The sequence below is a fragment of the Haliotis asinina genome, chromosome 5 (assembly GCF_037392515.1).
Source record: "Haliotis asinina isolate JCU_RB_2024 chromosome 5, JCU_Hal_asi_v2, whole genome shotgun sequence".
NCBI lineage: Eukaryota > Metazoa > Mollusca > Gastropoda > Lepetellida > Haliotidae > Haliotis > Haliotis asinina.
The window spans coordinates 51,720,566-51,735,113 of NC_090284.1; the positions used below are offsets into that span (position 1 = coordinate 51,720,566).

At 38.2% G+C, this 14,548-nt stretch overlaps 1 protein-coding gene across 1 annotated transcript; it reads right to left on the reverse strand.

Moving 5' to 3' along the window:
• Positions 1-5,724: 5,724 nt before the first annotated feature.
• Positions 5,725-13,302, reverse strand: LOC137283679 (alpha-(1,3)-fucosyltransferase 10-like). Its single transcript, XM_067815326.1, has 6 exons — positions 13,174-13,302; positions 12,576-12,639; positions 11,388-11,563; positions 9,435-9,838; positions 8,430-8,604; positions 5,725-6,388 (listed from the first exon to the last, which is right to left on the reverse strand). The coding sequence occupies exons 1-6, from the start codon at positions 13,252-13,254 to the stop codon at positions 5,873-5,875; spliced, it is 1,416 nt and encodes a 471-aa protein (XP_067671427.1). The 5' UTR covers positions 13,255-13,302; the 3' UTR covers positions 5,725-5,872.
• Between the last annotated feature and the right edge of the window lie 1,246 nt (positions 13,303-14,548).

Consider the following 14,548-nt stretch of genomic DNA (forward strand, 5'->3'; position numbering starts at 1 on the left):
CCTACACAATAGTATCTCAAATCCTTGTGACTATGAGGCTAGTTAATATCAAATAAGAACACACTTCCTGACAACAATTAAATACAGGATGTGAATTTAATGATACATAACACCACTCCCAAAAATGTACCTACAAACATCGATACATAATCAAACTATATAACAAATAAATATAACCTAAGACCCATCAAAAGTTTAGACTCAATAGTGTAAATGTAGCCTTTTTTCAGTTCACTTGTAAACTAGATTTTGTAAAATATTTGATACTGTGTAAAGGTACTGTATAAATATGAACTGACGTAAAACAAATTCATAATATTGAATGATATTGTCATGAGTTTAATAAATGATGAAGCTCAGAGAAAATTGGAGGAAACTTAACATCAAAACAAAACACCTGTACGATATTTGCTCATGCTTTTCTGCATTTTGATGCATGATCTTTGTGCATTTCATCTGCATAAGGTTTGCAGTTGGTTCCCCCAAATTAGTGGAGTACTTTATCTTTGATGTAACCATACATACATATCATATCATGAAGGCTTTAAGTGAGTCTAAACGTTTGATAGGAAGTATATAAACAAATATGATTTTGATCAATTCTCATATATCTCAAAGACTCAGGGGAGAAAAACCATACTGACCTCACGTTTTTTTCAAATAATCAACTGTACCCACATATATGAAGACACATTGTTATCGGTAAATTATCCAATACACTCCCACACATCCCACACTTGTCTAATGGACATGGCAGCTGTGACACCATGATACTAGGGATGAACTAAGTTTCAATGACAAGACTGAGCCTTCAAAACAAAATAAACAAGAACACAAAGTCATCAATATCCCATGTAATGCTAAATTCCTCTTTATGAATATGTGAACTAGTTAGGACTTCGTCCAGTGCTACACTGTTCTTCATACTGATCAAATCAACACAACTATTCATATACCAGTATGCTTTATCAGCTACTGACTGCCTCAGTGCTTGTTTGATGTACCTCAGTAATGCCAATACAGTAACAGTGTGGTACTGTTGTTTTATGCCATTAGGTTCTTGAATACCCAAAGTGGAACTAGAGTATTAAAAAGTTTTAAAGTTCTGCTCCAGAAAGGAGCACTAAAGCAAATTGCAGTCAAAGTAAAGCTTGTTGCCATGGAAATGCAAGAAATATTTTATTCAGAAATCCAAACTACCAAAAGGCACCAGTTCACTTATGTATACTACGTAGGTGAAAAAAAGCCCAAACCATGACCGGTTTTAAAGAACAATACTTCCCAATAAGTATACTTCTTTCACTCATGTTTCTCATCCAACCATCATTACAACAAACCATAAGGCAAGACCATGGTTAATGTTAATGTGATATAAATAAAAAACTTCTGAAATCAGAGTAAGACTAAAACTCAATCAACTCATCAGTAGTTGCTATTAACAAGCAAAAAGAGTTAAATGGCAACACATTGGTTTTTGTTGCCTTGACTGGTGATTTCTATTTCTTATTTTTTTTCCTTCCTGTCTTAAGGTTTTTGGACAAAAAATCCATAAAACAAGAAATAAAATTGGTGTGGCCTAAAACAAAAATAATGGAAGTACCACACTTCTAGACCCAGTCTGTCCCACGCCCTGTATTTCCCTACATCTTCTTGATTCTAGATCAAGGGCAGGAAACTCTTACTTGATTTTACCCTTAATGTGAAGACATGAAGGCCTGTTGGGAGTTTCAAATACAGTTTAGACACCACTCTATGACGAAAAGATAGGAGTGTAGCATCATTTGAAATCAGACCAAGAACCGCAAACCATGATGTTTTGTGTTGGGTATTTGGGCAGCGGAAGTGAACATGGCTGCAAGAATATCAAAAGACACAGTACGGACATGAGTGGATTACAAAATACTGAACAATCCAGGCAGTATTGAGATAACTCCCCCAAAATGATATTTACAACACTCCATGCCACAATACAACTGTTGTATTGGTTGGTTGAAGTGATAGAAAACAATCTGAAGTACACATAAACACATGTAAGTACTTAGGGACAGGATGTCTTAACATGCCAAGTGTACAGATTTCTTGTAATGATCTTACAATCATTATAAACCACTTATGCTGGTGTGATGAAGAGGAACATGTTTTCTTATGGACAGAAAACTTCTTTATTGCAATAGATGCAATATTTTCAGAGTAGATCCTAACACTGAAACGTCGCATCTGTTGCAATAAAGAAGTTGTCTATCCATAAAAAAGTGTTCCTCTGAAAGATGAAATATACGAGATGCTTTTGTGGATAAACCAAGGCTAGATCTTTGGGACTAAACTCATCAAAACATTAAGCTCTGACACAGGATTAATTAATACAGGATTATATATATGATTAATGAGGTCTATTTCGAATAAAGCTTGTCTAATAACATACAACTCATGTTCATAATGGTGTAATTTCACCTTATTTACACATTAAATCATTAACATAAACTGACACTGTTTACATTTTGGGGCCACATATTTCTAGTGTATATAAAAGTGACATGAAACAATTACAGATATATAAGATATACCTAATCAACATTCAGGGATGGGAATGTGTTACTTAGAGATTATTTGGAAGTCAGTCCGGGCTTTGGAGACAATATATCTTGTGTGTATATTTTAATGCAGAGATGCCAATCCCAAACTGTTGCAAATAATACTTTCAAGGATGGAAATGATGAGCAGTTAAAATGTATGAGTATAAAGTCATGACGCATTCTGAGAAACATAATTTGACACTAATCTATATTTCAGAATTTTAGTGAATTTTCCTCCAATTTTGTGTGTGTGTAGAATTGCTAAATTGTAGACGGGGTAGTGACTTCGATATAATCAAAGAGGTTGGCATCTCTGCTAATGGCATGAAGATAAAAATTCTCGTCCCTGAACGTTGTGGGGAATTATCTGTAAAACACAGACAGACAAAATTATACAGGAGACGATAATAACAAAACAATAATTTTGATACCAGTTGCTTTGGTGCTGACATTAGAATTAATACATTTCAGCCTACAAATGCAAGGTCCCAGGAACATAAACTATAGAAATGTGTGTTACACATACACAATTCATAAACAACACAGAGAAAACATTCATCATCTCTGATAAAATTCATACACTTCTGTGCCTAAACTTTCACATGGAACATTCATAAACAATACTTACTCATGGGCAAGGAACTAAAACTTAATTATTTTCTTTAAAACATTTGAAACAAAAAATCTGGAGATCACAACCAAATATTCAATATCACAGTTTATGCCAAGTAAAAAGTGTTTATTGCATTCAGAGCATTGGAAAACATAAGGGTGATGTGTGCTAGCTACGTACTGGCGTACTAGTTACAAATGGCATGCCCTTAATAGTGGCACTATAACATCTTCCAATAATAACCAGATGATAATACTTGTTAAAGCGAAAATCAGTAAGAGTAACCTAGACTATGCCAATATGTAATTATCTCTGTATACTTATTTTTGTCAATTATTGACAAATCAACCACCAATATCTGATTTCACCCTTTTCAAGCTTTTTACTTTCATTTCTAGACTTTCCATTAATCTTGTAAACAAGGTTGTAGTTGCCCTACAAAATGTTTTAAAGCAATGAATTATGGGTAATATTTGAAAGTTTTTCTATCTCACCTACCAAAGAGCTTGCTATCCTAGCTAAGAAAAGCAGCTCCAGTCAAGACAGGGATAGGACTGTTTTGAGCATGGGTCATACCCTAATGGTAGGATGTCCTAACTCCTGTCCTAAGAAGTTAGGATCTGTTAGGATGCATTAGAGACTAGATACCCACTAGCTGGACCCATGTTACAATAGTAACTAGGTGTGAAACAACACTGTTTTCTCAAGATGATACATTACCTGGGCAGATACATACAGTACACTCTGTTAAAATTGGATGCTGTCCTTTCTTGGACTGCTGTATATACCAGACTGACCTGATGGTCCCAACATAGGAAAACTAATCTGTGGAGCTCATGCTGCTGGACTTTTCAGTCGGTCACAAGCCTGTCCGCATTAGACAGGGTGCACTCCATAAGTAATTATTTATAAGCTAATATAACTACTTACTACTCACTACTAACACCCCATCCCACCTCAAGCTCACTAAAGAAAATACTTCTGAAATCAGGGGTGGGTGCAGCCTTTTGAGAGAGGATAATTTTCGCCCTTTTTCACAAGATATTCAATCGTCATTTCATAAACCTTCAGGACAATAGTGGGTGCCTACAGCTAGCTTTTCCTCTTGAAACTGCTCTGAAATATTCACACCTAAGATGTTTCCATGCAGTGTTGATGTGAATAAGAATACTGTGATGCTTATAATGACCCTTGCCTCTTGATTAGCATCATAGCTGTATCCTTTCCTCCCTAATACAAAACATGCCTTCTATAATTGTCATGGTGCTGTGGGGAAGCCTGGTGCTTAAAGAGTCCTCTCATCACACTGAAGGGTTTCATTCCACACACAGTACTATGTGTGAAGCCCATTTCTGGAGTCCCCAGCCGAGATATTGCTTGAGTGAGTGAGTGAGTGAGTGAGTGAGTGAGTGAGTGAGTGAGTGAGTGAGTGAGTGAGTGAGTGAGTGAGTGAGTGAGTGAGTGAGTGAGTGAGTGAGTGGGTGGGTGGGTGAGTGAGTGAAGTTTTACGCCGCACTCAACAGTATTGCAGCTATATGGCGGCCGTCTGTAAACAATCGAGTCTGGACCAGACAATCCAGTGATCACCAGCATGAGCATCGATCTGCGCAACTGGAACCGATGACATATGTGAACCAAGTCAGCAAGTCTGACCACCCGATCCCGTTAGTCGCCTCTTACGATAAGCTTAGTGGCCTTTTTGTGTGCCACACTTACCATAGAGGTGAACTTCTAATTAATAATAATAAATAATATCACGAGGTTTTTTCTTCCTGATGTAACTATGACATTCCATATTGATCATGTTCATCTAGATTAAAAATATTTTGGTTTTGTTTTCCTTCCTGGTGTGAAGGTCATCATGCATCTTTATCAACTGTCAACAGGAAGTCTCTTAACAACCTAACTGAAGTATTTGTGAGGAAAATCTCCATGTACATGAGATTGGGCCATTACGATTCTTGGTAAATCTGATGCTGAACTGAGTCACGAAGAAGGAGTTATAGAAGATATATAAAAACAATTATGATGTATTCTACTGGATTGTAGGGCATATTGTAATTATCTTTTGTATCAGTTTTATAGACAACTTGTTTTTCAGTGAGTTTTTTAAGGAAACTCATGCCGAGTACTTTTAATCAACTAATGAAAAATATATGTCTTAATGTATTCTTGCATCACTGGTTTTCAGATGTATAAGAAACATTTGTTGTTTTCTTCCTGAACACAGGCAGAACTGTAAAACATCTCACTCACTTATTGATGTCAAACAGATCTTAATATCAAGTCACTATCTGCTTATATACAATGTCTGAGAGATAGAACCTTTCTGGCCTGTAAACACTTCCATCCACTAACTGCCACCATACTAATAAACTGATGATACAGACTGATGGTACTGATGCTGTTCTGGAAATCATAACCTATAAACTAGAATCATGATGAGCAATAACATGTCATCTACTTAGGGTCAATTTGAGTTAGTGAGTGAGTACAGTTTTATGACACTTTCAGAAATGTGACAATGGAATAGTTGCATTAGACACTGACAAACTGTAACACAATGTACTGTCATCAGGAAAACTAATCATTGCACCTCCTAACAAAACTAATGTTTATATACCATGTATAGGTAAAATATAAATCTTAAAGAAAATAAAACACCACCAAAACAAAACTCCACAGTTTACACAACATTTTTCAATTTGTTTTTAAGATCTACTGATGTAAATGTCATATTTTGATCAATAAAATTTCGGACAGCTTTGGCCAGCTGACCACTATAAAACCAATCCCATTGCCACATTCGGTTTGTTTCTTCATCGTGTGTCCTCCTTCCACTGTCATCAAATTTTAAAGGTGCTGGGCATCCATAATGATCATTTGTCACCCTATGCGGAAATGGTGCCTGCCCTCTTCGCTGTTTATCAAGATTTTGATGTACAGCATTGCAAATATGACATTCAAATCCATCAATGAAATTTATAGTGGCAGGTGACCAATGCTCTTCACTGTCCACCCCCCATTCTCTTTTCTCAACTATTTTTTTCAGGTAAGGGTTGGTGATACCACTTTCTTTCCATTTGAAATATTTTTCATATTCTGCGTCGTTTTCATTGAGGTATTTCAGGTAGTCTGCGAGCTCTTTTACACTGGAGAAATCATCCACAATAATGGCTGAATGGTTCGATGGTAGCAGCTCCTGCAACAAGCAAATAATTGAAGGGGTTGGTGGAAATTCAGCAAGGAGTGTTTTTAGAGTCTATTTTTCAAGATCATGGCATTTGAAAACACCACACAGGGCTGAGAGGGATAACACTGAGACACCGCTTGGGTGGATAATGAGTTGGACCCAGGTACCCATCTCAAAACCTGGAGTGAGTGAGTGAGTGAGTTGAGTTTTACACCGCACTCAGCAATATTCCAGCTATATGGCGGCGGTCTGTAAATAATCGAGTCTGGACCAGACAATCCAGTGCTCAACAACATGAGCATCGATCTGCCAAATGGGAACTGATGACATGTGTCAATCAAGTCAGCTAGTCTGACCATCTGATCCCATTAGTCGCCTCTTACGACAAGCACAGTCGCCTTTTATGGCAAGCATGGGTTACTGAAGGCCTATTCCACCCCGGGGTCTCAATACCTGGATCCATTACGATCATGTGACTAATGGATTTAACACTGAAATATGTTATTCTTTCATGATTGTAAGGTTGTATTGCCCTTGAACATTTAGATATTTTGTGCAGCCACCTGTTTTGAATATAATAAATATCTGAGCTATTGGAAAACTCAAAATTGTAGTCTCCGAGCTGAAGAATATCTTGCCATTTCTTACAAATTTGATGTCAGGAATCAACATAACAGGTATCTGGGTAGGGTAAGGTAGGGTAAGGTAGGGTAAGTTAAGGCAAGGTAGGGTAATAAGGTGTGGGGTACCTGGGTAGAAAATCTGGTCCCGTCCCATCCCTACAGTCACCACCCACCCCTAAACCCCTAAAACAAAGCAAAAAGAAAAACACGAGCGCGCACGCACGCACGCACGCACGCACGCACGCACGCACGCACGCACGCACGCACGCACGCACGCACGCACGCACGCACGCACGCACACACACACACACGCACACGCACACTTAAAGCCATAGGTTGTGTTTACTTCTTTGATGAAATCCAAGAGAGTGATAATGTCCTCATGGACAGCTCATGGGTGACAGCCCATACATCCAACCAGGATGGTTACTGGACACAACACTCCACATACCATTTGACTGCCTGTTACATAAAACATCTCTTTGATCCACAAAAACACAGCATACAGGTCTACCTTTGTCATATCTGACTGCAATAGTGATCATGTTTGTGCTAGTTAATGTCCACAATATCACAGAAAGTTGCAATTATTTGACAAAATGACAATATCTATATAATAAGGAATATCCTGGGATGAAGCTTCTACCTTGAGTCAATCCTAAGTTTGACAAAACAGAGTTTGACTGTATATGATTCCACTTTCAACTTCCATAACTAGCGTACCAAATATTACGGAGCATTAGCCATGTTAGATTTACTGAAGAAAGTGGATAACGTAAAGTGTAAAGTGTTTATGAGACATGGTGGGCGAGATGGCTAAGGCTCCAGGCTGGTGATCCAGTAAGCTTGAGGTGTCAGGATCAAAGCCCACCTGTGACTGGGTGTAAAACCTTGGAGTCAGCTGTGTGTGCAGAATCTTTCAGTGTTGTCTGAACCCTTAGAGTACAGTACACAATCCTATGCACTTAAAAGAATCCATGTATTCATTGGTATATGACCACATGGTGTCCATCTGAATATGTACAAACACCTAGTTGCAGTACAGTAATGCACAGTAAACTTGAACAAAGTACCCACCCAGCTGTCAATGATACCAGTGGCTTCAGCACGTACTATTTGCATGGATATGTGTGCTTTATAAATATCTGATTCTAAACATATAGAACAATGCACAGTCAAGTCTCATTAATCCAAACTCTGTTTATCCGACAATCAGCTGTATCCGATGCTTTTGTTGGTAAAAATGTGAATAAATGTAATTTAGTCTTAATTACTTAGTCTGACATCCTCATTACTAATCTCGTTAAAGAAGTAGTCTGATATCCTCGTTAATCCAGAAATTTGTTGTGCGACGATGTCGGATTAACGAGACCTGACTGTATATAGAATCTTACTAAAGTCTTCAGCATAGTATTGCATTTATTTACCTTTATTTTTGGAGAGCCCATGACAACGGGCAAAGATCCCACCATGAGTGGCCGCCATACTTTCTCAGTGATATAGTCATCACAGATGCCGTTTTCCATTGCCAGAGAGAACTTGTATTTGGCAATAAGTTTGTAAAAGTCTTTGTGATCCATGCCTTGGATTGGGTCTTTTAAGCTGGAACATACAACAAATTTTAGATTTAACATGCTTAAACTGCCATAACATATAACAAAACTGCCATTAACTGCAATGAACTTGTGTGTGATCCATATTTTAGATAGATATAATACAAATCGTTGGATACAACAGCGGAGAGAAGAAACATACAAAGTTGCCTGAAAATTGCCCTCTCAGTAATTTCCTCACAGTTTTACAAGAGAACTGATTTTTCTGTCAAGCCTAAAAATGACCCATCTTACAAATAACTACCCATATCACTATTTCCACTGTAATGTTCACTAGAGACACCTTGAGACTATGTTATGCAGGGTCAGGATTGTACCAGTACAACACATGTTGGCTGCAAGGTGAGATGGTTCAAACATGCTATTTGTTTCAGTTATTAATAAGTGGACAACAGTGATGTCATCATACTGTGCACATAAGTGACATAGTTGAAGGGTAAGTCATCACAGTGATGTATCATCATCAAGCAAATGTCAACTGAGACTCTCAACTGATGCTACAAAGGACTAGAGGTTATACTGACATGACAAAAACAAAATAGCTTACTAGCAATATCATCTTGTTACTATTGATAAACTGTCCTTTCTGAAATAATGTTGTATCTTTCAAACTCAAAATGTGTAATTGTTTTAATTTCTTGTACATTGTAGGTTAAACCTAAAAAAAATTATTTATTTTCATTACTTTTCAAACATAATTTGACAACAGGATTTGCTGCTCATATCATGCATATGTCCTTGGTGGCAAGTGCAGCAATGACATTGTGGATCAACTCAAGGAAGTGCATACAACTATTTGGTCTAAGGGAGATAACTCACTGGTCTGGAAGATCCTTGTTGTGAAGGCAGGTGCCATATGAGTCAACCTTCATGTATTTCTGCAACATCTCTACGTAGTGATCTCGGTCAGATGGGACATCACAGTCACTATGGGCGTACATCAGGGGCGCTAACTTCTTCTGGTGCTTGTTCTTTTGTCCAGTGGGAATCAGATACTGTGTACTTTCAAGCCAATCAATGCCAACTAAATACTGTGTTGTGATTGGATAACTTGACTCTCGTTTAAATGTACTGGTATAGTTAAATAAAGTCATAATCTCTGGATGAGAGAACAGATAGTTGTTCTTTGGAGATTCTTCATGTAGCAGCGCCCACTCATGTTTGTGGCTACGAGGTAGAGGGAGATCGGTGACCTTGAAGGCTGTTCCATAAAAGACAAACACCTGAAACATGTCGTCAGTGGCTACAGAGCACACATACTTCTATAAATATTACATCTCGATGGATTGGTTATTTGAGAAAGAATTTGACAAAATGCAAAGTGAGTGAGTAAATGAGTGAGAGAGTGAGTGAATAAGTGAGAGGGTAAATGACCGAGTGCCACAGTGCTAAGAACAGTATTCAGTGTAAGAAACTCCTAAAAAAGCCAGGAAGCCCACAGGGCTGATAGCTAGAAAATGTCGCCGGCCCAGTTAACATGTAACCAGCCCTCTACTAAATGAAGGCAAATGAGATATGGTGTAAAAATAAAGTATAAATAATCAATTACTTGTAATGAGGTAAACTTAAAAATTCAATTTTAAATTGGTGGTCACTGTTAATTCATTTAGTGTCACTGCCATCTGAATTAGAAGAACAGAAGAGAACGACATTATTCATTGGCTTAAAGCATTCTCTAGACCAGCCACATTTAGTGTTGGATAAATGGGTAGACTGATCTGCGAAAGCTACAGTTTGATTCATCATGAATTGTACAGACATCATCTAGCTACCATACATGTAAATTATTTTCGAAATATGTCCTGTAGTCAATGACATGGTCAAATATATACCCTTGCAAAATGTATTGGCACAGAGGGCTGGCTATAAAATAAAGTTGTAACTGTAAGCCCACCTTGTAACTAGCAAGCAGTGGGCCGCTGGGCAGATGCTGTGTCATACACTGCAGTATTTGAATTATATTATGTTGTATTTCTATCAAATGCGAGGAAGCCGATAGGGTTTCAGGTCATAGATGTTTACAAACATGGATATAGGACTGACAAACCTTGAAGCATAACTGGGGACAAGGATACAAAACCTGACATCATAGATTTGTGACAGCTCCTGATATGCAGTAGGTACAGAGAAAGGACACAGCTGGTCATGAGAGATGATTATTTTGTGGAATAATAGTGAGTGATAATGGGTGAGTGAGTTTGGTTTACATCTCAATCAGCAATATGCCAGCTATGAGGCAGTGGTCTGTAAGTAAACGATTCTGGACCAGACAATCTAGTGATCAACAACATAAGCATCATTCTACGCAAATGGGATGTCATGACATGACAATGATCCCTGCTACAGATACATTTACTTCAGACTTGTTTGGTATTTAATACTTGACGTGTGAGGCATTATATGTGTATCATGACTGTAATGTATTCATTCATAACATGCCTGATACAATGTTTCATTAGTGCATGCATTTTGATCACTGACGTATCCAGCAAAAAGGAGGAAGACAACTAGCTTGTCACCACTCTGATGAAAGAGTGCAAAAGTCCCATATTTTGTGGTAAGTCACTTTACTTGTAAGGATGATGACATGGATAAGGGTAATGGAGACACAACAAAGGCCCCCTCCTAACGGTTGCAAAAGGTTCAGGGCACCGAATTGGGGACTGAGGTATATTATGGAATGGACATAGAATATCTGATATAAGGGAGGTAACTCTGTTCACAGCCTCAACAAAGTGAAACACATACTTCTTGCTTGTTACTGTGACTTACTGATGTCATCGGGTGATTCCTGTATGCTCGGCGGACAGTGAAGAAACATTTCACATTCCCACAGGTCTTGTAGATTCCTTTCTCCCCAGTGAATGGTGTCCACCACAAAATGATCGGTTCTTTTATGCTGGACATGATGTTCTCCTCATCCAGCTCCTCATCCAATGGTTGATGATCTATATGATTCAACAGATGAAATGTAGGCTTTCTACCTCATGCATACCGCTATAGAAAAAACACTACATTCAGAGTTTCTTTTGGTATTCTCTTTTTCATGTTTAACTGATAAAGATTCTTACTGGGAAACTGACCATTTGGACTGATGCTGCAACAAATGGTATAACCACAAGATTACCCCTATCCCCTTGGGTAGCCTAGTGGTTAAGGCATTCACTCGTCCCCCCGATGAGGCCTGGTTTGATTACCCCAAAGAGGTACATTGTGTGAAACCCATTTCTAGTGTCCTCTGCCATGATATTGCTGGAATAGTGCAAAAAACGGCATAAAACCCAATTCACTCACTCACTCTGTCCATTAGTGTATTAAGATACTTGGGAATCAAGTCACAATATATGATGTACACAGCATAGAAATTTGCTATTTAAGACTAGTCTAACAGTACAGAGTACAGCAAATTTCTCGAGTCTCCTTAGCATGTAGTTAGTAATGTCAGAACAACAGCTGGTCACATTTTCTAAAAAATGCAAAATGGAGAACTGGTCTGAAACAGTCTTTTTTATATAACAGGATTACTCTGAATTGCTATCTGCTTTGAGGTTATAAAAGGGGGCTGTTGTGGGGAAGCCTACTGGATTAAGTGTTTGCTTGTCACGCTAAAGACCTAGGTTTGATTCCCCACATAAGTACTATGTGTGAAGCCCATTTCTGGTGTCCCCTCACTGTGATATTGGTGGAATATTGCCTTTTAAAACATAGTCAGTACACTGTGTCTGACTGTGTTGTCCACGTTAAAACCATAAATCCATTAATCCAGTGATGGACTGATGGTTTTTGCAGACATGTAGGCATTCACACCTACACCTACAAAGCATTCAAACTGCATTATTGAAACACTGAAGAGTAATAATCTTGAGTGTAACATAAAATCTAATTTCATAGCATCATTCATAATCACATGTATATGGGTGCATTCAGGACTTCACATAAGTTGTACACAAAGACACTTGCCTTCATTTTCATCCACAAGGAAGTTGTCATAATACACTGGGTGGTCATCACTGCTTGAAAATATCTGAAACCAGCGGCACAGGTTGATATGAAATTAATTGAATAATTAGGCATTTCTACTCAAAAGTAAACATGCCATACTGTAGCCTATATTAGACTTCTTAGATTCAAGATGGTAACTTGACCTGGATCCTCTATGCAGTTACATTTGGTAGCAAGCAATAGTTGAAACACAGTTCAGTATGCGATGCTTGGGGGATACAAATCCAGTTACAAGCATGGCAAACAGGATCATCTAATTCATCAAATTGCTTTATATCTATGCATAGGTATCTACAGGTAACAATGAAGCAAGAGCCGTTATACCTATTAAGATGTTTAAAACTCCAAAGTAAAAGAGTGTGGCGTACCTTTTACGACTAGTAAATAAACCATCATTAAAATGCTTTGTAATGTTAAAGCAATTATTTTCTTTCTTGCACATGTTTATGCCAAATAGGTCGACCGCAACATTGATGCAGGGCGCCGGTAAAAGCTTTATATGAGACAATGGGCAAACCCATTAGTGAATGCGCTGTGCAGACTTTAATCACGGTACCTTATATCCAAGAATGAGCATGCCCAGAAAGCCGAACAAGAACGCCAAGAGAAAACATCTGAACATAAGTTTTGACGACATTTTAATTGTTTAATGATCTTTGAGAAGAAGATCGACAGGACTTATTAACATGCTAATGTTAGAGCTGGGTGCGGTCACTCAGTGAACCGTACGCTAGTGAATACGGACCACAGCCACAACACTGACAGATGCACAGGTCCAACACCGGAAGTAGGAAGCGGCAGTAAAACCTAAAACCGGAACCGGTTTATCAAGAAACATTGCTGATTGGATGAAGGCGCCACACCTCCTGACCAATCAATCTGTACAACATGTCCCTCGCAGAATAGTTTTCAGAGCACCGACTCGTAGAAACACATTAATTTTCAGATTTGTTTTCGAGTTTGCAGTGAAAATACTAAATTCGCAACTTCAGTAACTGAAATTAACTGACCTAACTGAATAAAGACGAACCGTCATGTTATGTTACAGAAAATATGACAAGCTATGTTTGCTTGAACAAATCTCGTAAGTCCACAGGCTCATAAACATATCTAATAGACGTTTAAATGACGTCTACACCTTTTCATATAGTTTAAACTGAAAGTCTACAAGACGTTGAAGCCTAGACGTTGTTTCAACGTAGATCTCACCTTAACGTTTAAAAGCTGTTTACGGAGGTTAATCGGATGTTTACCATATGTATATGAGGGCATGATGATGTTGTTAGTGTACCTTTAAACATCAGAACAAATATATGAGAAATTTTGACAGATGACACATGTTGACTCATTGGATGAATTGCTTTCAGTAGGAAACTGGCACTTACTCCACCCTAAAAAAAACCCCAAAATAATAACTTTACTCACCACAAAAGATGGCTGTCTTGTTCAAGGTTTGTTTCCAAAGCTTGGAACTCATCGAAGTTGCCTGTTTGTGGGAACTATTTATCCATTTCACAGTGTTTTCAGACTGTTGATTGCCTGCATTTTTCGCGTATCGTCCAATGAATATCAATAAATAGAAACAAAACTCTACCCTGAAAACCTGTAATATGATTTCATTATGCTTAATGTATCAAGTGGAAGATCATATCTGACTAGACCCGTGAAGGTCCCGGGGTAAAATATAGACCTTCAGCAGCCCATGCTTGCCATAAAAGGCCACTATGCTTGTCGTATGTGGCGACTAACGGGATCGGGTGGTCAATCTCGCTGACTTGGTTGACACATGTCATCGGTTCCCAATTGCGCAGATCGATGCCCATGCTGTTGGTCACTAGATTGTCTGGTCCAGATTCAATTATTTACAGACCGCCGCCATATAGCTGGAATATTGCTGAGTGTGGCGTAAAACTAAACTCACTCACACATAT

Bases quoted from the DNA above. Each gene is read 5' to 3' on its own strand.
- LOC137283679 (XM_067815326.1), bottom strand. From the start codon at position 13,254: ATGTCGTCAAAACTTATGTTCAGATGTTTTCTCTTGGCGTTCTTGTTC. The intron at 9,839-11,387 runs GTAAGTCACAGT...GACATGTTTCAG, and splicing joins GGAATCACCCGATGACATCA to GTGTTTGTCTTTTATGGAAC. The intron at 6,389-8,429 runs GTAAATAAATGC...TGCTTGTTGCAG, and splicing joins TGGGCTCTCCAAAAATAAAG to GAGCTGCTACCATCGAACCA.